The sequence below is a fragment of the Mus musculus genome, chromosome 2, assembly GCF_000001635.26.
Source record: "Mus musculus strain C57BL/6J chromosome 2, GRCm38.p6 C57BL/6J".
NCBI lineage: Eukaryota > Metazoa > Chordata > Mammalia > Rodentia > Muridae > Mus > Mus musculus.
Window position 1 is genome coordinate 38,717,762 of NC_000068.7, and position 22,071 is coordinate 38,739,832.

Here is a 22,071-nt window from a genome sequence, read left to right on the forward strand (position 1 = left end):
GAAGACTTGCTCTATCTCTGGGCCCTCAGCACTGTTGAATGCATATCTGAAGGTCTAAGGCTCTGCTAATTCTTGTGTTGTCTCCTCTAGGTGTTAGCTGTCAGTAACACTTAGGCAGGGTACTCTTTATTTCTAGTCAACCTTGGATATGATATACCCACATCTTCAGGGCTGCCTCTTATTCTGGCCCACTGGCCTCAACTCATAGAGGTGCTCCACCACTGGACCAGACAGAGCAGGAAGGAGCTGGGGTTGTGGACATGGGAATAGCGTTATATTCCTGTGAATCGTTACATACCTAGGTTTAGTCTCAAACCCTTGCTACCATCCTGGGAATGGGGTAGACTATCTTTATTTCACCTGCTGTGAGCAATGTTCAGGGCCTAGCAGAGTCAGGAGGTATCTCTCTAACGTTACCCAAACATGGACAGCTTAGCAGTGGGAAAGCAAAGCCTACACTCCATCGCCTGTGTCCTGGGCAGCCTGTGTTCCCGTGTAAGCTCAGCTTCGACGCTGGGGGTCTAGGCTAGGAGACCTATGGCAAGGAAACAGAGTCACAGCCCTGATTCAGCACTGCCTCCCCAAGGCAAACAAAGCACACAGGCTCACTCCTGAGGAGGGACTTTCCCAAAGTGCCAGGCTTGTTTCCTGGAGGGAGAAAAAAAGGACAAAAGAAGCAGAGACCTGGACACTGAGAGGAAGGGGAGGGGGGACAGTTGTGATTGGGGGACAGTGGGGAGAAACAGCTAGAAAAAGAATCTAGGGAGAGAGAGGGAGAGGGACAGAGACCTGCTAATGGTAAGGAAGACCCCCAGACGGTGGAGGAGGAGAATGGGGGAACTTCAAGAGGAATAGAGAAAGAATTGTGCAGGAAAGGAGAGGAAGGGAGGGGAGAGAGAGATAGAGAGATGGAGGCAGAAAATGGACTAAAGGCCAAGGGGCCCAGGGAGCTAAAGGCAGAAGAAACTAGCTGTGGAGACCCCATTCCGGGCAGTGTAGGGGGGCGGGCCTGCTGGCAGCAGCAGAGGCTGTTTCCGCTGCACCCCTTATCAGCCTGCTGCCAGATGTTCAGATCCGATGCCAATGTCAGAGAAGTCCACAGTGCTGGGTCAAGGCCGTGGAGGGAGCCTCAGCTGCATCATGAGGAGGGTGGTGGGGCGGGGGCGGGGGGACTTCATTAGACCTGCTGGCTTTTCCTCCTCCAGTGGCTCACTAGGCTGGACCACCTGGTGAGGGGTGGGGGAGACTGAGCACATCTAGTGGCTACTTCTCAAGACGGAGAGGCAGGGACTTGTGGAGGCAATGTGTAGAGACTGCCAACTCGTAGATGAGAATACCACTGCACCCCTACTCCAACACTGGAGGTAGTGTGTGGACACACACACACACACACACACACACACACACCACAGTACAGAATCACATGGGGACAACTTGGGGTTCATTCAGAACTGACTGCTTCACTATCTCTCTGCATCCCAATCTCCCAGCACTCCTGCAAGAACCCCTTAGTGTTCATCCCTTTCCCATCCTCCAAACCTGAGCCAAGACTGTAGCCAGCCCTGGAGCTGCCAGGTAAGTGCCTCTTGGTCCTATTCCAACAGATGCACTTAGAAGCTCCATGACTTCCAAGGAAGGCAGGGCCCAAGGGACTCGGGACCTTCTAGAATGAAGCCCAATAGAGCCCCTCCTGGCAGAGGCAGGTGCTGGGCATCTGGCAGGGCTGAACCTCTAGCCTTGGGCCTGGGCCTCTCTGCCACGCTCCTGGAGCGCAGCTGTGGCCCCTTCCTGGGGCAGTTTATCTCAAAGCGCACACGCTTGGCCCTCAAGAGGTGACCCAGCCTTGCTCCCCACATTCCTCTCCAGTCCTGCAGCCGGGTGGGCCCCCCACAGCTCTGAGTCCAGGCCTGAGCTTGGGAGGTAGTCAGAGCTGCTACTGGGCCCAAGCCCATTGCACTCTGGGCTTTCTCTGCTTCTCTGCCTCCATGAATCTGTTTATCCCCATATCTTTCTCTCAGATTGCCCCAATTTGTTTTTCTTTGCTACTTTCAATGTTCTAATATATTTTTTCTTTGCTTTTTCTCCAGGGTCTCTGAATTAGACCAAATCTCGGGGACATCTCTGCTCTTATGACTAATGACCAACATCCATGGGAAGAGTCAGACTGTGGCGAGAGGACCAAAGGGCCCGGGAAAGCAGAGTCTGTCCTGGGAACAATGGGGTGACTGGAACATTTAGGCCCCCTTCCACCCACCTAGGAAGCCATCCCTAGTAGATACATGAAGCAAGATCTGGTGGGCTCTTCCATGTAGTGGAGGAGGCTAGGGCGTGAGGTGGGTGTAGGGGGGAGGGGAGGAAACTGGGACTGGAGGTCTTAGCCTAAGGACCTCCTTCCTGTTTGTAGGGAAGCGACTGCCTCAGAAAGCTGCTGGGGGAGAGGAGGGAGGCCATGGTGACTTCCGGGAAGAAGGCCCAACCTCCCTGTGCCCACATGGGATTCTCCAGTCCTGGCTTAAAATAGTGCAACTCTGCCATTGATGCTGGACCCAGCCTGAACCTCGAAGGGTTGCAACCATGGTTTGTGCTGCCAGTAGGAGCGGTGGTTATGTGTGAGGGTCTACCCAGCTATCTAGTTCAAATCAGACTGTGCCCCGTGGCCACAGGGACTAAAACAAACAAACAAACAAACAAACAACCCCACAGATCCTAGACCTGAAGCTTTGGATGCAAGTTTCAGCTCTTGCACTGATCAGCTTCGAGACTTTGGTCTGGTGCCTGCCTGGCTTTCAACCAAAATGAAGACAGTGGCATGGCACGGTCTGGTGCCTTTTAACCAAATGAAGACAGAGCCTTGCCAGACATAAAGTGGGTGCACAGAACTGGACTCCTGTTGTTTTCATACTGCACTCTGCTATACCTGCATGCTCTAAGGACTGGGTGTAGAGCAGGGAAGGCTTGTGGAGAGGGAGCTTGCAAGGAGGGCAAGGATGGGGCTGTGGTCTCCATGGTGAGACTTGTTGCCAAGGGAACAAAGTCTCCAGGAGCCCTGGGTCTGGCAGTTGGGCACTTTTGCCATAGGAGCTGGCAGGCTAATTGTCATTGCACCCAAACTCCTGATGGGCCATCAGGCCAAGGCCGGGCCGAGCAGAGAGGGGGCTCCTGGCTTTGTTTGGCCTCTGCTGCTGGAGTGGAGGGGCTGCAGCTTCAGCACACAGCCTCCATGTATGTCTGGACTTCAGTGAAGCCTGTTAGAGCTAGCCATTGTCATTCCTAAACTCCTCAGCTACAGGTACCATCCTCTACTGATGCCAGTGGGCCAGTGGGGACCAGGGAGGCATCTATCCCCTTGTTGATGTTCCTGCTGCGCACAGGCTGCCTGAGGGAAGTGAACCCTGGAAAGGAGTCTCTGCAGCCAGATCATCCAATCCCAGCAGCCTCCCCTGTCACCACTTCTGGATGTTTGTGGCTCCACTGTTGGAACCTGGAGCGCTAGATTTCACTGCTGGTTACACAGAGACATCCTTGCTCATCTCCAGCCTGGAGAGGAGCTCAGAGAACATGGGTACTTCCAAATAGTCACCCAACATTTATTCCTATGAATTCCTGAGTGCTCCCTAGTTAGGTCTCCTTACGCAAACTATTTATTGTTTGGGGCTTCAGTTTACTCATCTGTAAAATGGGATCATTACAGCACACACTTCACTGAGCTGCTCTGGAATGTGACCTCAGTCACCCACTCTACATCTGTATCACTTAGGACTTTAGTGCTGGAACAGAACACTAAGCTATAACCCTTCATTCTTTCTTCCTAGACTGTCACAGCACAACCCAGGAAGTTCAAAGCTCACCATTACTTAAGAAGCAACTTAGATATTTGGGAGAGCACTACCCCTAATTTTACCCCATGGAATGCTGACTCAACAGAACTTTTACAGATGACAAAAGTAAACCCAACAAACAGGTAGTTTTGGTGCATCCTGGCTGGGCTAAGTGGGGTGTTCCTTCACGTAGGGCTTCCCAGAGCCTTGGCTATAGACAAAGGAGGGTTGGGAGTCTGGGATCAATAGTGTGGCATTTCCTCAGTTTCTGGCACACACTTCACTTCCAGAACTGTTTCTTTTTTGACAAAGCCTTCATGAGTGACTATGTTCAGAGAAATCACAGGCTGGGGTCTTGGGACACCATTGCTTTTCAGCCTGATTAGGTTGAGCCTGTATACAGTTTACAGGGTTAATCTTTCTTGGGTTGGCTTGTTTTTGAATAGGGAAAGGTTCAACCAAAGGCTGTTTGTTCCTAAGCTTTGTTACAAACTCCATTTGTGCTCAAAACTGCTGAAAGAACAGGGAGGAAGCTGTTGTAACTTTGGTATCAGATAGACCTGAATTCAAAAGTTAATTCTCCAGCTTGCTCATGTGTCATCTTAGGCACGTGGTTAAACTTCCCTGGGCCTGTGTGCTTCAGAGCAAAAGGGATGGCGGGGCATGGTGCAGGTGGCTATAGGGTGTGACTGTCGCTAGGCAGCCAGTATACTCCCTTCTCCTGTGTCTGTTTCTATCTGCTCCCTCTTGTGAGGCTGTGAAGACAGCCTATTACCTCCTGCTGCTGTGGGCCCTTTGTTTCAGATCACCTCTTTCAAGCCTCAAGAGCTCTTTGGTACCTTGTGCTGGGTATGGAGCACAGACGGCAGCTGGGTGTTTCTGTTTCATGCAGGACAATGTAATAAACTGACGAGGCTCTCCTGGCCTTTATCTTGCCATGGAGGACCCTCCCCCTGTCCTCACAGCCTTCACCCTGCCAGAGTGTGTGAGCAGGACAAGATGGCTGGGTTTTGTAGCTGGGTGGACCTGGGTTCAAGACGCTCCCTGTGTTGCCTCTGCCCTGTCCTTTGACTTTTCAGTCACTATTTTCTCACATCCTGCAGAAGTTATAAAGAACCTTAGGAGTTGTTTGGAGAGTCAGGTATTAACTTGCTAGAGCACTCATTGAGCAGGAAAGGCAAGCTACCACTGCCCAGCATACTGTTGTCACAGACACAGCTGAGGCTCAGCATGTAGCCTTCTCTCAAACTTCAAACTCCTTCCAGCAGTGCTCCAGGCCCCCATGGTGTCCCCAAACTCAGTTCCTTCCTCATGTTTTGTTCTGTAGGATCTTACAAAATGCAGTGGTGACTCTACCCTCATGGATAGTTCTCAGCTTGGAGACTTTCTCATCTGGGAAGCCCCTCCTCACTACCTGTACCAATCCCAAGTCCCAATACTCTCCTCACAGCACTTCTAAGGTCTGTGTATCTCCCATCTAGAACCCCCTGGTTGTGCCTTTTTCTGGCTGAGAAACTTGTGCAAGCCTTTTCATCATTCTCATCCTTGGTTTCTTTGTTTACAAAGAGTCAATAGTCCTCAAAACTCATGGTGGTCTGGGTTTATGAAAAATTAGCACAGTGCTCAGCCGGCTGCAGGCATGCACTGGCTCCCGAGGTTCAGGAGCAGACCATTTCCTACAAGCCCTCAGTAACAGAGATGGGAGTGGTGTTGACTATGAGCAGGAGTCCATGCCTCAGGACACCAGGCCATCCCTCCCCCAGCCCAAGATAAGCTTCACAGACAGATGGCATGTGCAGAGGATTCACATTTATTGGTTCAAATACAGTACCTAATACTTGCTAAACATGCATTTCATACTAATTGGTCACATTTCCACAGGTAGTCAATTCACAGAACAGGGCCCACCCCTTGCCAGCAGGCAAGTGTGGGAGGTAGCAGAGGGCCTGAGCAGCCTGCAGAGCCCGCCAACTATCATTTGGTCATGCAGGGTTGATGGAGCCAGGCTGGCAGGCAGCCCTTGGCCGGCCCTTTGGGAACAAGGGCTCAGAGACATCCATTCATTCGATTCCTACATAGGACTGTGGGAGGACTGGGAGGTAGCCTGAGGTAGGTTCATGATGCACTTGCCATCAGAGTCCCTGAAATCCAAGCTATGGAGCATAGGAAGGGGGTGGAGGCCTCTTCTAGCGATGGCTTGTCCCTATTTGGGCAGGTGAAAAGGACTCCCCAGACACTGCCCAGACATTACAATACAGCCACAAGCTCCTATCACAGGCCTGGGATGGCAACACAGACAAAAACACAACAGTCCAGGGTTTCATTCCCGACAGAAACATGTAAACAGCACGGGAGCTACAGTATTCTTTTCCCACAGGACTCCTCAGAGAGGAATCGACCAGGATGTCACTCAAGAGGTAGTCTTTTTTCCCCCATGGAAATTTGAGTAAAAAACATTATCACCTATTATATTTCGGCTAAGAAAAAGGTCAGCAAAGAGCAAGAGAACCCTTTGGCTGGCTTCCAGGTTAGAAGACTAGCTTCCACCAGTAGCACATTTTTCTTGGGTTTGGAGCAGGCCTTAGCCTTTCCCACAGCTTCCATTTGAGCCTACAGCTGATACCCAAGCGAGCTGGGTGTACTTAGGACTGCCAGATAAGACCCTGGGCAAAGGGTCTAGGCTTCTCATGAGCACTAGAGAAGCTCACGTGTAAGACGGTCAAAAGTCTTGAGGAAGCCCAGACCCATAGGCAAGCTTGCGTTCAGTTCAGTGGCCTGGGGCTGCTCACTCAGAGGAAGTTGTCAGGGTCTGACTCCAAGTCCAGGAAAGATGCTACTTGTGGCAGCCAAGAGAGGCTTTCTGGGGACCCTGTAATTAAATACACATCCCTGAGCTGTGGTCCCAGAAGTGCCTGCTTCAAGGCTGACCAGTTTCCAGCACCTGGTGGGATGATTGCCGTTTTTCATCCTAAGAAACAGATAAAACTACTTCACAGACACTGCATGAGGAGAAGGGAGGAGGATGGACGGCAGAGTGCGGGCGGGCATTCCCACAGACCAAGGTGGGGGAGTCACTGAGTGCGCTTGCTTTCTTTCCTTTTTTTTTCTTTTTTTTTTTTTTTTAGGTTTAAAAAAGCAGTAAAGAAAAAGAATCAAAGTTTAGTGGAAGGGCTGGTCTGAAAGGTTGAATTTCTTAAAACAACTGCAATTTAAAAAACCAAAACCAAAACCCCAGTATTCTAAAGCTAGAGAGTGTGGGGTGTTCTTCACTTCCACTGTTCTAAGATCAGGACAGGGAGGTTCCTGCCTGCTTCCCTCTACCCTAGAGACCTGTCTCCTTCACTTGTAGGTTGGCCCTGGGGACTGGGTGTCCGGACCCAGGTAGAGTGCTTTGAGAGGAGTTGTAGGGAATTTCATCGAACTAAGGGTGAGACTACCAAACCTTGCAAAGGACAAAAATGGCCTTTAAAGGGAGCCAGAGAACAGGAATTACAAAGCTCTAAGACTCCACACTTCTGCCTTGGGTCAAGAAAGCATACATAAGAAAAGGCAGGGGGAAACCTCTATGTTTCAGCACAGTGCAAGGAGGTGGGCTCTCCTTCTCCACATGGCTTTGGGGGCTATATGTTTTTATGGTTGAAAAATTCTCACTCAAAGTGAGTATTTTTGGTGGTCTGGATCAGAGAGGACAGGAGAGAGAGAGGGGGGAATGAGATATAGCATGCACAAGTTTTTCCTTCTTCCACTAGCTAAAAGGCTGCCTGTTAATCAAACATTATAGGAAAAAAGGCAAAAAACAAGCATACCAAACCTCCTCCTCCAACCTTTCTCTGTGTCCTTCAAACCAAAATCACAAATACATCTAGTGGCTGACCTAATGTCTCCACGCTGCTAGCTACACTCCTACCTTCTCCTCATAATACCTGAGTTTGCAAAGCAGCCCATTTACTTTACCCTGTTTAAAAGAAGCCCATGTCATAAAAGGACTGGGTGCAGAAGACATTAAAGGCGGTCCACAGGTCAGGCTCCAGCTCGGAACACACAGCCACTTGGCTCAGAGATTCTGCAGGGCTCTTGGCAATGAATGGGCTCTTTGTTCTGTGGAATCTGCTGCAAACATTTGTAAAAATGGATTTGTACAATGGCAACTTGCAGAACCTTTCCCCCACTCTACAAATTAACAACTTGCTCTGTTTAATACTACATTATTGGAAAGATATGTTCTTGTCTCATCAGAGCTTTGACATTCAACACAACAGGTAAAATGCTAATTTGAAAAGCAATTTAAAAAAGTACCAATTTGATAAATGGAAGTCTAAGCAAAGAAGGCTGCTGTGTGCACAGAGGTGCTGTCTCTGAACTGTGTCTCTGATTTCTAGCTTGAGGAAAGCAGCTGAGAATCTGACCCAGAGCCAAATAACATGATCTGGTTGGTTAAATATAAAAATTCAGGCAAACATGAAAATATTGTGAGCTCAGAAACAGACACATCAATACATATATCTTCCCACAAACGTGAAAAACATTCTATCTGGAACTTTTTCTCTCTCAAGTGGCTGGGGAATAAGAATGAGAAGAAATAATGTTCTGAACTTTGGACATCAAAGGACATATTGTCACTTTGCTGGTACCTGTATCATTTCACTAAAGAGAAAAACTGACAAATGGAGGCACTACCTAGGAGGCACAGGATGCTGTTGTCTCCAGGGTAAGTTAATAGGCTTCACTGGGGAAGTGTAAACAGTTCCTGACAAAACAGGCTAAAAAAGATACTGTGGGTGAGGCAGACCCAGCACGAGATACCAGCCAGTGGAGCATGTGTCTGGGGTACTAGTGGTAGGAGAGCCTGGTACAAAGAAAGGGAAAAGCAGCTGAAACAGCTCTAAGACAAACCTAGTTGGTCTGGCCAAAGTCTGGAGGGTAAAAACTCTTCCTAGAACTAGATGGGGTAGGCAGTAAAGCACAGGGGCCCAGGCTGCAGCTGCAGAGCAGCAGCCTAGCCCTTAGAAACATGAGGTAGTTTAATGCCCCTTTCCTTTCTAGGTCTTTCTGGCTCCATCCCTCCAAACCTTGGTAGGTTAGATCCCTGATAATACTTGAAGGAAGAGCTGGGCTTCTCTGGGTCTTGACTTTCTGTTCTAGACCCTGGCAAACAAATCTCATTTTGGGACTAATGGGAGAACTTACAACAAAAATTTGCAGCAAAGTTTCTGGTCCTTTCTACTGTTTAAAAGTGGCAGTTTTGGATTTTGGATTTGGTTCAGAGGATAAGGTTGGGTGAGAACAGCGACTTCCAAAGAAGTCTTTATTCTTTCAGCAGCCTGGTCTTTGCCCCTCTACCTTTTGAGGGAAACAATGTAAAAAACAAATCAGAAATGGCATCAGAATTCAGAACATGGCATTTTCCTGTCCCTTTCTAAAGGACTGACAGGAAGTCAAATTCATAAGAGGTAGGGATGGGGTCTGAAGAAGGTAGGCCTTGGTAGATCTAGAACAGCAAACTAGGCAGCTATGAGCTACAAGGGCGCTGGGAGGCAAGTCCTACATACTGGCTTATTGTTAGGACTCTACCTGGATGAAAACTTGACAGCAGCATCAACAGACAACAGCGTGTGGGGGAGGGGTGCAGCAGAAGGTAAGGCAGAGTTTCTGCCCTTCAGGCTTGTGGGATGAGATGATCAAAATCAAATTGCCTCTCAGATGTCCCACTGGCCATTAGTAAATCTCCCTATACCACTTCGCTCCTTTGTTTGCTTCTTTTACTTAGAAGTCTGTGGCTATAAAAAAGGCAGTTTGCTCTCTAACAGACAAGTGTGTATCTGCTGAGAAAATGTGGAAAAGGTAGGGATGGTCATACACCTGTTTCCATTGAGGTAGTTGTCTTTGTCAACATTATGGAAATACTCATCTAGTCCATCCTACCCTCTCCCTCAAAATACAAAAAAACCTATCTCTAAACAATGACAACACGGTAACATTAAACATCTTCACATTCTGTAAACTGCAAGGAAATGCATCTGCTGCATTCACACAAAAGCATGTGCATCATGTTGAAGGCCATACATTCAACTCTGTCGTGAAATAAATATATAGAAAAATGAGGTTAAAAACAGACAAACAAACAAATTCTTCTTGTGATGGAGGTAGCTGCTCCACAGTCTCCATCTTGGTCTCTGGCTCTTTCCTCTGGAGCCTGTGCTGCCTACCCAAGGCACTGTGGGTGGCCCAAGGAGGTGCAGGGCACAGGTCACTCCTTCACCGTACTTGTCTTGCAGGAGTGCAGCACCACCTTAAAGAGGAGGGGCAGCTGCTCCAGGGGCACATTCACCATCTTGCCTAGGTAAAGGGAAGAGACAGTTAGCAGCGGCCAGGAGGGAAGGAAAGCCTGCTTTGTCTCCACTCAGGCTGCTGATCACCTTGGTCCAGGATGAGGGCAAGTGTATCAGAAGTACTGAGACGGCCACAAGGGTTTGATAATATCAGGGTGTCTTTGCTCACTCTCCCATCTGCTACACTTGCTCTGTGCCAGCCAATTTAATGCATTGTCTCATTAGACTCCGTATTTCTGTCTGTGATAGCCTCTTACCCCTGTTTTAGAGCTGAAATGGAGAAGGAGTCCTACTAAGCTTTTCACAGCTGAAAGACTATAGGAAACTTGCTTCCCACCAACTCTCTAGCATTCTATAAAAAATTACTCTTTAAAACAAAGTAATGATTAATAAAAGTTCTAGGGAAGTAAGGAGAAGAATTACAGGGAAAAATAAATTTGAAATGTCTGGAGATAAAGTTTGACAGCTTTTTTCACTGATAAACTTCTCAGAGCTTTAAGTACACAAATTCTGCAAGCAAAATACCCAAGGCTGTAGTTCTCCCTGACAATACCTTAGAGTCACCTTGAGGGCATTAAAATATACTGATGCCTGGCCTTCACCCCGTACCAGTAGTCAGAACGTCTGGAGATGCAACCTACTAAGCACTGCTGTTTTTCAAAAGCTTTCTGGGTGATTGAAAATACTGCCAGGTCCAGTCTACATCTGTAGACTGCTCTGGGCTCAAGAAATAGAGAAAAAAATTCTGTCAGACTGACATGTTTTTCCTTGAAAAGTTGTGCTGCTAAATTTTACAGAAAAACAAAACAAAACAAAACAACCCAGTCTAAACATCATCCTAGTGAGTGCTGGACAACAAAACCAAGAATCCTCGTTAAATGTCATAAAGCAACAACAAAGAGCCAAGGTTATACACTGAAACAGGCCTACTGATTGTCAGGAACTTAGCAGAAGGTGCAAGACCATGAACACAACACAATGCAACACACAAAATCTCTTTGTAGACACATAAGCTTAAAGGTGCCACTTTATATGGCCCTGGAAAGAGTTTGCACAATCCTATGAAATAAAGTCTTTGAAAATTGGCATATAATTCACATATAAAATTCATTATCTAAAAGTTAAAAGTGTACAGCTGAGGGTCAGAGAGATGACTCAGTGGTTAAGAGCACTGACTGCTCTTCTAGAAGTCCTGAGTTCAATTTCTAGAAACCACACGGTAATGGGATCCAATGCCCTCTTCTGGTGTGTCTGAAGACAGTGACAGTGTACTCACATACCTAAAATAAATAAATAAATCTTTAAAAAATTGTTTGAATAAAATTACTTCTGAGCAATATATGTAGTTCAAGACACAGACACAGGCTGCTCTCGTCATCCACACCCCCTGCACAGCACAGGAGCCTGGAGATGCCAGTTTCTCTTCCTCTTAGAATAGAACTTATCTGAGGACAAAGGTACTGTCTGCAGTTGGTGATGGCCTAGAGTAAATACCCTATGAACACTGCTCATCTCAATCCCTTCACAGGCTTGGAGAAGCTAGGAAGGTTGGAAGCCTGGATCCAGAATATTACCTGCGATGTATCGGATCTCTGGCAAGCACATCATAAGATCAGGAAAGCGGTTTGGCTGATGTGTGTATTTATATTCAGTGAAATCCTGACAAATGTACCAATACCGCTTGTTCAGTTGTTCCAGCTGTGAGGCACTGGTCAGACCCCTGATATCTGAAAACAAAAACAAAAATCACCCAGGGAATGGGGGGGGGGTGCGGCGGTGGCATCAGATTTATAAAAAATGAGACATTGTTAAATATAGTTATAACAAAGATTTTTCTTTTTCTAATGTGGAGAAACTAAGATCTGGATAAGGGAAAGTAAGATAGAAAAGGGAAAGTATGCAAAGGCTAGCCCTTTGCCTGGACCTTAAGAGTGCTAAGCTCTTAATAAAGGATATATATGGTGGCACAAAACAGGAACCAACGAGTGTGGTGGCTAACAGCTTATTCAATAACCCTTCAGAGCATCTTTGAAGCAGAGGTTGTCAGGAGCCTGACACCTATCATCTCCATTGTCCCTGTGTTCTTACTATTCTGTCTTACTGTACACACGTATGCATGCATGTACATACATATGTATATCTATCCTTATGTACAATGGATAGGAGATGAATAAAGCATTCAGCATGTAAAGTCTACCAAGCGTTTGAGGTCCAGTACACATTTTCCTCCTCTAAGAAGTTGCTACCAATCTTCCCCCGTATACAGTACAATTACTGTGTAGAGTGTTACTGGAATGTGAATTCTCCAGGGACTTGGGGGCTGGCCTGGTTTTTTTTCTCCTTTCCCCAAACCCTGCCAATATCCTTAATACATAGTATAGGGCTTGACTAGAGAAGGCATGTAGGTCACCTGATAAATGCATGATGGTATACAGACTGGAGTAGTATGTTTATACTGCACTGGAAAGTTGAGTAGGGAATAGTGGTAGAAAGGAAGGGCTGATCAAGTCTCCGGATTAGAAAACTGAGCACTTTTGAGGCTACAGCAACAGAATCACTCAGGTCCACTCTGGGATTGGGGCATTCATATGCTACTTTTTCTTTCACAGGCCAGTTTCCAGCAAGTACCACATGCTACTTGCTGGCACTATGCCTATAAATCAACTGGATTACTCTGATGAAGAGCGAGCTTCACGTGCACATGGAGGGTTGCGTACCACCACTCATCCCTGACATCAGAGCCATGGCCAGCCTGTCAACCAGCCTTATCTCCAACAGTTTCATAAGTCACCCTCTCTTCAGTTGCTGGTAAACTTGTACATATTTTAAATGACGCACGTTCTGTCCTTGATGTCTGTGTTTAAATGCATGAAAACTGACTAAACAAAGTGAATCCTCTTCCTTCCTCTGTGAGTTATAGAGATTGTGGCATTTAGACTTCAAGAAAAAAAATCTAAGCATTCCTTGCACCGTAGAGTACCAGGGTGATGACTAGGGGGAGTACAGGTCTTCCAAGACTTATGGTCACATGGTGTGACAGATTCTGTGACAGTCCTGGGGGCGGGAGGTGGGGGTGGGGGATGGGGAGTTGTGTTTGTGATACAGAAGGGCAAGGGCTCTTGCCACCACCTACTCACCTTGATTCAGGAAGTTAATTGCTTTCATGCATGCGTACTCCTCGTTGCTGACCTTCAGCTGATGGAACTTGTGATATAGGTAGATGAGTCGTTCAATCACCTCCATCCCTTCATCACTAAATCTGGAGAACAGATACAGGTTTTTACCTTGGATAGAAGCAGAGGCCTGGACGGGCACACAGACGTTATCTAGGATAGGAAAGAAGCTCCACTTGGGGGAGAGGGAACCCACAGGGAACTCCATGCTTTGTATGGCAGTCAGTATAGGTTAGGTAAGTTCCGGTTCCCAGGTCAGACAGTCAAGTAAAACCAGGTTCGGATCCAACCGCACCACAAACAGCTGTGAGATTCTGGGAAAGTCATTTGACCCTGTAAGCTTTAGGCCTCCCTGTGCAAAATAATGTTTGTTTGCTTATGCTAACAAGAGCTGAAGGAGATCTGGGGTAGAAATGAAGAGGAATGTGACAATATTAAGATACAGCTTTTGTGGAGATGCAGTCTCCAGTATCAATGACAGCTGCCATGGTGATTCTATGAGAGCCTCAGCCACAATGTGGAAAATGCTTCCAATTATGTTTGTTTAGGTTCACTGTTTCTAGCAAGGCTGAGATTATATACAATTAAAAAATCTTACTGGCATTCCTGACTTCACCCCAAGGTAGAAGGAAGCACCTGCTGAGTCTTTATACTACAAGAGGCTTTGTGCTGGGCACCTTCTGTGCATTCTCAACCCTAAAAGCTGGGTGAGATAATCATTACCAACATACAGCTAGGAGACTCAAGTTCAGCATGGAAAGGGGACTGGCCTGCCTAAACACAGCCAGTTGGTGGTGGGATGAGAACCTGAAACCTGGACTAGCTTCTAGTATCCAGGGTAGTTGGCCCATGCAGACCTGACAGGCTTCTTGAACTATTTTACACATAACTTCTTTTCACCTGATGAATTCTTACATAGGTAATAAAAAACAGGTATACAAATCTATCCTAACACTAATAATAAACCATAGTGGAATTCATCTTTACTCTTTTTATATGGTGTATGTGGTGTGTGTGTGTGATACATAAGGAGCCAGAGGTTGACACTGTGCCTTTCACTATTGTTCTCCACCTTATTTTTAGGGATACCAGTCTCTAATTCAATTCCGAATCTCACTAATTTGGCTAGACTGGCTGCCCAGCAAGCTGTGGGGACCTGCCTGTTTCTGCTCCCATTCAGTGCTGTGGTTATAGACATCTCTAGGTTTTTACACGACTACAGGTACCTGAACTAAGTAGGTATAAGTACTTTACCTATTAAGCACTTTTTTCCAGTCCCAATAAACTTAAAGACAATTCTTTGGCATGTAATTTTACCATTTATTAAAGATAAAATCAATTTTGAATACAAATGAGATAGACATGCTTGCTTTTTTTTTTTTTTTAAACAAAGAATTAAATTGCTTCTATGTGACACTTCTAGTTGACACTGCAGGACATACACCAAAGTTTTCAGAGTTAATTTTGTTTTTGTTTTTTTGAGACCAAGTTTCTAGACCCTGGCTGGGCTAGAACTTACTATATAAAACAGGATGGCCTCAAATTCAAAGATCTGCTCATCTCTACCTCCTGAGTTTGGGGATTAAATGACCACATCTGGCCTAATTGATATTTTGATCTTATAACCATCAATGGTTTAGGTATGAAGTAGCAGAAGTATATTTAGGGTTATTTCAGAAATTGTTAAAAACTGCGTCCTAGAGTGGGGGTGGGTGGGTATGGGGGACTTTTGGTATAGCATTGGAAATGTAAATGAGCTAAATACCTAATAAAAAATGGGAAAAAAAAACTGCGTCCTAATCCCAAGTCAAATTCATTTAACACTTTTTCAAAATTAATTTCAAGTCATAAACTCAGACAGGAAACTTTTTTTTTTTTTTTTTTTGAAATAGGGTCTCAGATAGCCCAAGCTGGCTTTGATCTCGGCATGCAGTAGAGATGGCCTTCAAATGCTAAGATTTCAAGACTACATGTACCACCACACCTGGCTAAAATAAAACTTGACATAATCTAAAAACATCTAATTTGATACTTAAAATAATAAGGAATGACGAGAGGATGATCCTCAAAGTCTTTGTTTCCTGTAATAACACCATCTTGTTTCTAGAAGAGCAAAAACGACAATAACCTGGGATCTAAGCTAAGTTATCTGCGGCAATATTTATGTATGAGGGCATGTGTGATCAAATGAGTGTTGAGAACCAAGGTGGCAGGGAAGCTCTGGTCAACACGTTTGATTGCTTCCAGAGGCATAGTGTTCACAGGAGACACTGAGAATACATAGTGAGTTTGATTTTGAATTAATGTCTACTTGTATAGAAGGTATAGACATCTTTTAGTAATGCCTTTACATTCAGTTACACAGCCTCATGCAGGGTTGTGACACACAGTTTAGGAAGCTGGGCTCTAGCAGCGAGGACCAAGTCTGGCCGCACTGTCTACTTTGGGCTAGGAAATGGGCACCCTGGGGATAGAGTATGTTTAGGTGGAGAGGCCCCAGACATGCCACCAAAGCAAGAAACCTCTCATTTCCTATATGAGCTGCTGTAAGCTGTAAAGGCTAGTTCAAGTTCCTCACTGTTCTAGCCCAATGGCCTTTAGGACTCTATTACTACTGTCCCAGACTGATTAATGGACGAATTCATATTGAGTATCCACTCTAAAACCCTTACCAACCATTCTATTGCATGTTGAATGCTTGGTACTTTTATTTAGCAATATATATATATATATATCCTTATCCTCTCAATTAAAAATAAAAAAGTGGGCTGGGCGTGGTGGTGCACACCTTTAATCCCAGCACTTGGGAGGCAGAGGCAGGCGAATTTCTGAGTTCGAAGCCAGCCTGGTCTACAAAGTGAGTTCCAGGACAGCCAGGGCTATACAGAGAAACCCTGTCTTGAAAAACCAAAAAAAAAAAAAAAAGTGTATTAATCAAAATCTCCTTTGTTCCTGTATGGGAATGATGGCTTAGAGCAGCCACTGACTGTGCTCCTGACATAAAGGCCTTTTCATAGGCATTCTTATTTTCCTGATAACTTGTGAGATGAACCATATACGTCTGTATTAGGGTAAAGAAGAGGTGACTCTCCCAAAGTAACTAATAAGAAAGAGTCAGGGCTTTTGAATTCCAAGTACAGGGGCTTTCCTAGTGCTGTACTACCTACCCTAACCCTGTCAAGTTCTTATGTGCTACCTGGGAAAGGCTGCCACATGCTATCTCATCAGAAACCATAATAACATCTCATCTTGGTGCCTGTCCCTAGGAGGTGCCAGGTACTTCTGTTCTACTTGCTTGATGATGAATCTTGTAGGAAGTAGTGTGCCTAGGGGTGAAGACCACTCCTTATAACAGTACTTGCTGGCTACTTAAGCTGTTGAGAGAAAAAAAGGGTTTACTGACGATTCCCAATACTATCTGCATGGAGCAGTAGGGTGGAATAAGTAAGGTGGAGCATGGCAAAGACGACGGGGAGGATGCTGTTGACATCTGTCTAGTAGTCGAGCAATGCAGCCAGCACAAATAATGCTTTGTCCCTTAATCAGCAAGCTCTCGACCAAGTGCTCACCACTGCAAGGTAGGATCTGCAGGTGTGTGGCTATCATCCAGACCCTGAGCTGGCAGTGCCAAATCTGTTCCTGGCTATCTTGATTTGGGGAACACAAAGGAGTTCTCAAGTGTTTGGACCTGTATATATATATATGCCCAGGATCTGTCCTTTTTCTTGGGAATAGTACACCCCTCTTTTCCAAATATCTTACAAGCCGCCATCATAGTCCCTAGGCAGTGGCTAGGGTTGGCAGCCAGCCCAGCAGTCCCCACAGCTTGGCTGTAAAGCTTTCCTCCACACCCGCATCCCACCCCTTGATAAACAAAGTTGTTCTCTGTTCCACGGGCCTGCTTTCTCTTCCAGCCGTTCCTCCTCCACATCTGCCCACTCTACTGTTCCGATGCCCCTGTATTCCCTGTCTACAAATTATCAGCATTCAAAGCCATAAAGCCAGACAAACACACCCATTCTTCTCCCAGGTTCCTATCACACAAGCATTCTAGGACAAGGAAAACATTCCTGCCAGGATCCCCCAAACCACTGGACCATTCAGTCAGCAATTGAAGCTGACACGATGTAAGTTATATCCTCTTCAGGGGCAGAGAGGACCAGCTCTTTTTTTCCATTCATCTAAATGTAGCCTCCTCAGCAGCAGTCGTTAGCTATAGTCTTTAAGGAACTGTCATCTTCATAACACATACAAATCAGATTACAGCTCCATGACACATTCTAGAAAATCATTCCTCCTAAGAACATGGTATAGTGTAATGGTGGAGAGCTCTGGCTTTGGAGTACAACAGACCTGTGTAGTAATCTTAGTGTCACCTTTTTCTACCTTTGTAGCCTTACATTTTATTTTCTCTGAAACTCAAGGTCTATATATTTATAGGGGCTAATAGTACTAGTCTTATAGGATGGCAGCAAGGACTCAACAATAATGTAGGCAAAACAATAATACAGTTGGTGCAACAAGCCCTGTTGGTTGTTATACACTTAAAGTGTCTCTATTGTTGTCATTCTTCTGTTAAAAAGGAGCAAAAGGACTGTGTTTGCCCAGCTGGAGAACTAGTACCCATTAAAATCTCTCTAACTCAAAGCATCTTCTCCAGGGAGTGAAAGGGTGTTGATTAGGGCTAGGAGCAGTCACTGGCTGGTGCTACAATCTGCTTTAAATCACATTTGTCCACCTCTCTGTCTGATAACAGTCTGATGAGGAATAGGCACCATAAACTTGATTCAGTATTGGAAGAGAAAAGGAGCTGGTCATGCATCATCTGGGAAGCCTTTCCTGACACAGGCACTCACACTCAGGAGCTGTGAAGAAGCAAAGGCTGCCTGGGGGAGTGGGAGTAGGACAGCAAAGTAGGAAAGAGCTATGGCCAATTAGACTCCTCACCCTGGGATTCTAGCAGAAAGGGGATGCTTGGCAGTGATTAACCTAACCCCAGAGGCTCAACTTCCAGATCTGATGACCTCCTGGTCCTTCCTGTATGCAACTCAGACTTCAAGACACCCAAGCCAACACAGAATGGGTTATTTCCCACCGTTCTTCCCAGGGCTTGGTCCTAGCTAAGACAACTTGGGCCCACAACCGTCCTTACTCAGAGTCCTGCTGAAGCCAAATCCCTGACAGCCCTAGCTTGGTGCTGCCCTCTCTTCCCAGGTCACTGCTGTGTCATCCTGCCTTGTTTTCCTCTCCATGGATACAGAGTAGCCTCACCCTCTTGCTCAGCTGTGCTCTAGTCTTGCCCACATCGAACACTTCCTCAAATGCAACCTGTCCAACACACCAAATCCAAAGTCTTCTTATTAAAAAAACAAAAACAAAAACAAAAAAAACCAAACAAAGTGGTGGTGTACATCTTTAATTGCAACACTCAAAAGGCAGAGGCAGGGAGGAGGATTTCTGTCTCCATTCACTTCTCTTCCCTCAGTTTTCTGTTCCCTAATACACAGGACTGATTTTGGAGCCTTATACATACAGCCTTACACCTAAGATTATTCCCTCCCTCCTTGCCTTCCTCCCTTCCTCCCTCTCTTCCCTTCCTGTCTCTTTCTAGGCAAGGTCTTACTGTGTGTGTCCTCGGCTGTCCTGGAACTCGCTCTGTAGAGAAGGCTAACCTTGAACTCAGAGATTTGCCTGCCTCTGCCCAGTTCTGGGACTAAAGACACGAGTCACCATGCCCAGCTCTTATAGGAGTTCTTTTTGTCTCCTGACTTCACATTACCCTCTATACTGTACTTAGAAAATTCTCACTTCAAAATGCATCTCAAATGTCTGTTCTTGGGGTAAGTCAGGTACGAAAGTACAGCTCTCTTCCCTTAGTCAGTGTTTGAATAGTTCTTATACCCTCTGAAATCTATTCAATGACCTTGCACTATAGATTGTATCTGCTACTATAAAAGAAGAATTGGGACTCAAAACCATGTCTAAGCTAGGTGTGGTACTCAGGAGATTGAGGAAAGAGAATTCTAAGTTTGAATCCTGCCTGGGAAATTTAGTGAGATCTTATCTCAAAGTGATTGAGAAGGAGTTGGGGATGTCATCTCAATGGCAGAGCACTTACACAGCATATGTCAAGAGGCTAGGGATGTATCATCTCAATGATTGAGCACTTAGCTCTTGTAAGATTCGGGGTTTAAATCTACGGAACTAGACATTAAGGGAGGGAAAGAAGGAGAGAAAAAGAAACAAAAGACACTTCATCTACATGGTCTCTGTTCCTAGATGCCTTGTCCCCAACATCTCCCAATACATGTAATACCTTCAGAGTATCTGCCTGGAAAGCTGTTCATGCTTCAGGGAACAGAACTTAGAGATTGATCATTCGTTGTCATCTTCTACCACCACCACCACCACCACCACCACCACCACCACCACAGGCAGTCAGATCCCAGGCAAATAGGGAAGCTGGGCTCCCTGAGGCCAAGGCTACAAACCAACAACAATACAGCAAGCTTACTGCTATCCAAACAGCCCTTCAATCCAAAGCTATGAGCTAAAGCCAGAAATCTGATAGAAACAATGAATTAGAGGCTATAGACAAGGGGTTGAGTCATCTGTCTATAGGACAAAATGTCAGGTAGGTGCACCCTGAAGACACTGAGCAAGTCAATGACTGCCTGAAGAGCAATGGAGAGAGCCGGTTCCCAGGTTCCCACTCAGCTGTGCACAGCTCCTAAAGGCCTGAAGCTTTGCTCTCTCCTCAAGTGTTGGCCTTGTTCATATGTGATATATAGGATGGTGGGAACCGATACACCCCAACCTGTGAAGAGAATTATAGAAACTGGTACCCTATCTTCTCCATATCTCATTTATCCTTGTTTTGGCTATCTTTAAATCATATAACTTCTATTATTTAAACTGTACAAAAAAGGTAGTTTATTTAATAAAAAGGTGGTGGTATTTAAATGTGAATTAAACTATGTAAAGCATTTCATATGAATAAATAAACCAGAGAAATTATTGAAAAAGGTACTTGTCTTAATTTGGGGATCAGAAATCAAGGGTCTCATCTGCCCTAGATCTTCAAAGAAAGTGTATAAGGTTATGGAAATAGCATGGAGGAAAAGAGCTGTTCTAGAGAAAGCATTAAAGGATGTTGGTCAGCTTGAAGAGAACCTTACAACAGCCACGAGTCTGCTTGGCTCAGTCCTGTTTTCAATATCTCACTGCACCTCAGGGACCACAACAGAGCCTAAGCAGCCAGGCAGGCTGTAGGGGGTGGGGATGCAAGGCTGTGGGACAAGCTCAAGGCCCGCTGTAGACTGAAATCTAAAAGGCTTAATGGCTGGATTCTATGAACTTCAGCTTCCTCATCCTAAACAAGTGCAAAGGCACCTGTGCTACCACAAGCTGTGAGAGGGAGTCAGTAATACAAAGCTGCCTCAGTTGACACCAAGATAATGCCCAAGTCCCTTAAGGTTACAAGTTAGATTTTTGTTTTTCCCAGATATACCATCCTACCAATCTAGATAAACATTTAAAGCAACAGCTTAGCACTCTGCCTGTCTGACTGCATGGCGCTTACTCGCCATCCTCGCTTTGTGGGAGAGGGATTTACTGTTCCACCTAGTCTATCCATTTAGAGCCTGAGACGGGCTGACCACACAAAGCTAGTATGTGCCAGGGTAAGGGTTACAGTTTAGGGCTGCGGGACTCAATGCTCCTCCTCGGAGGCTAGGCAGCCTTGCCTCACAAGGAGGATGGGGGCTTGCTTAGTCCAGATCGCCTCCCCAGTTCAGCGCTCTCACCTGTGGAGTTCTTCATCAGAGGGTGAGTACTTGGCTGTGACATCAGCCAGCTCCCCAAAGATCTGCTTGCTGTACACTGTGAGGGAGGAGAGCAGGATTAACTCCTGCCACGTAGAGCTCAAGAGGCACGTGTAATCCTTGATTGAGAGCTCGCAGAAGAAAGGCAGCTTCTTGATCCAGGCAATCTGCCTAAAGAGCAACTCGTCGGCCAGGCGGCAAAGCAGAGCAAACAGTTCTGCCTGTGTCACAGCATACCTGGGGGCAGGGACAGGACAGAGTCATTTCCATCAGCCAGAGAGTGAGACTAGAGAGATTTTAGAGACAAGAGAAGGATTCCTTGGTAGTAGGCCTCTTGCCCTTGACCACAGATTTCCATTTTCACTCAACTTCTTATAAAGGGGTAGGGTTGAGGCCAGGATAAAGCTGAGGTGGGGGAGGGGAGAGGGCACAATGAGAGGATCTGGTGAGAAGCTGCTGCTGAGGGGGAAGGGGGCTTAGAAACTTCTGGAATTATGAGGGAATATCACTCTTAATGGTGGTGCTCTCTGACTGTTTCAGGCCTTAGAAGAAGTTCTTACTCATTCCTGTTCTAATTTTGGCAAAGTAAACTTCAATGGGATGGGTCTGGAGCATACCCCGTATAAGGAACAACACCTACACATGCAGGAAAAACGAAACAAAACCCAAAAACACGCCCTAGGGCCAGAGGCAGCGGAGATGCTGAGAACAGAGGCGTTCAGAAGCCTTTCCTGTTCTCACTGTGCCCCCTAGTGGTGACAGTCCAGGAACCAGAGTTGCTCAGCCTTTCCAGCTATTTCTCTAGCCCAAGGTGGGTCTCTGAGCCTCATTTTCATTCTTCTCAAGGTCCATGTCCCCTCGTCATCCTCTTCCTTATACACTAACGTAAAAGCTTTGTGAGACCCTTTCTGTAGGTATTTAAGTCTCC

At 46.0% G+C, this 22,071-nt stretch overlaps 1 protein-coding gene across 4 annotated transcripts in view, besides 6 other annotated features; it reads right to left on the bottom strand.

Annotated features, from left to right (window-relative positions):
* Positions 1-2,192: part of a biological region, named in NCBI's record as "Nr5a1 5' regulatory region", that runs on past the window's edge. NCBI's record gives its function as "regulatory_interactions: Nr5a1".
* Positions 341-2,192: an enhancer, noted in NCBI's record as "1.8 kb SmaI/AccI fragment for fetal Leydig cell enhancer (FLE)". NCBI's record gives its function as "enhancer in testis" and the evidence as "EXISTENCE:transgenic organism evidence [ECO:0001131][PMID:22128023]".
* Positions 543-718: a conserved region, noted in NCBI's record as "conserved region; CR-10". NCBI's record gives the evidence for it as "COORDINATES:sequence alignment evidence [ECO:0000200][PMID:22128023]".
* Positions 859-1,659: a DNAseI hypersensitive site, noted in NCBI's record as "adHS1; the nucleotide coordinates are approximate for this feature". NCBI's record gives the evidence for it as "EXISTENCE:in vivo cleavage assay evidence [ECO:0001075][PMID:15737622]".
* Positions 976-1,127: a conserved region, noted in NCBI's record as "conserved region; CR-9". NCBI's record gives the evidence for it as "COORDINATES:sequence alignment evidence [ECO:0000200][PMID:22128023]".
* Positions 1,681-1,926: a conserved region, noted in NCBI's record as "conserved region; CR-8". NCBI's record gives the evidence for it as "COORDINATES:sequence alignment evidence [ECO:0000200][PMID:22128023]".
* Positions 5,608-22,071, bottom strand: part of Nr6a1 (nuclear receptor subfamily 6, group A, member 1) — a 203,093-nt gene continuing 186,629 nt past the window's right edge. For 3 of the 4 annotated variants that reach the window (NM_010264.4, NM_001159549.1, NM_001159548.1), the window contains 4 exons: positions 21,126-21,380; positions 13,285-13,406; positions 11,722-11,874; positions 5,613-10,154 (listed from right to left, as the gene is read on the bottom strand). In NM_010264.4, the coding sequence (NP_034394.1) occupies positions 10,066-10,154; positions 11,722-11,874; positions 13,285-13,406; positions 21,126-21,380 (619 nt within the window). In that variant the 3' untranslated portion in view covers positions 5,613-10,065. Of the gene's footprint in view, positions 10,155-11,721; positions 11,875-13,284; positions 13,407-21,125; positions 21,381-22,071 lie in introns of all 4 variants that reach the window. The other variant, XM_011239025.3, reaches the window with a different exon arrangement.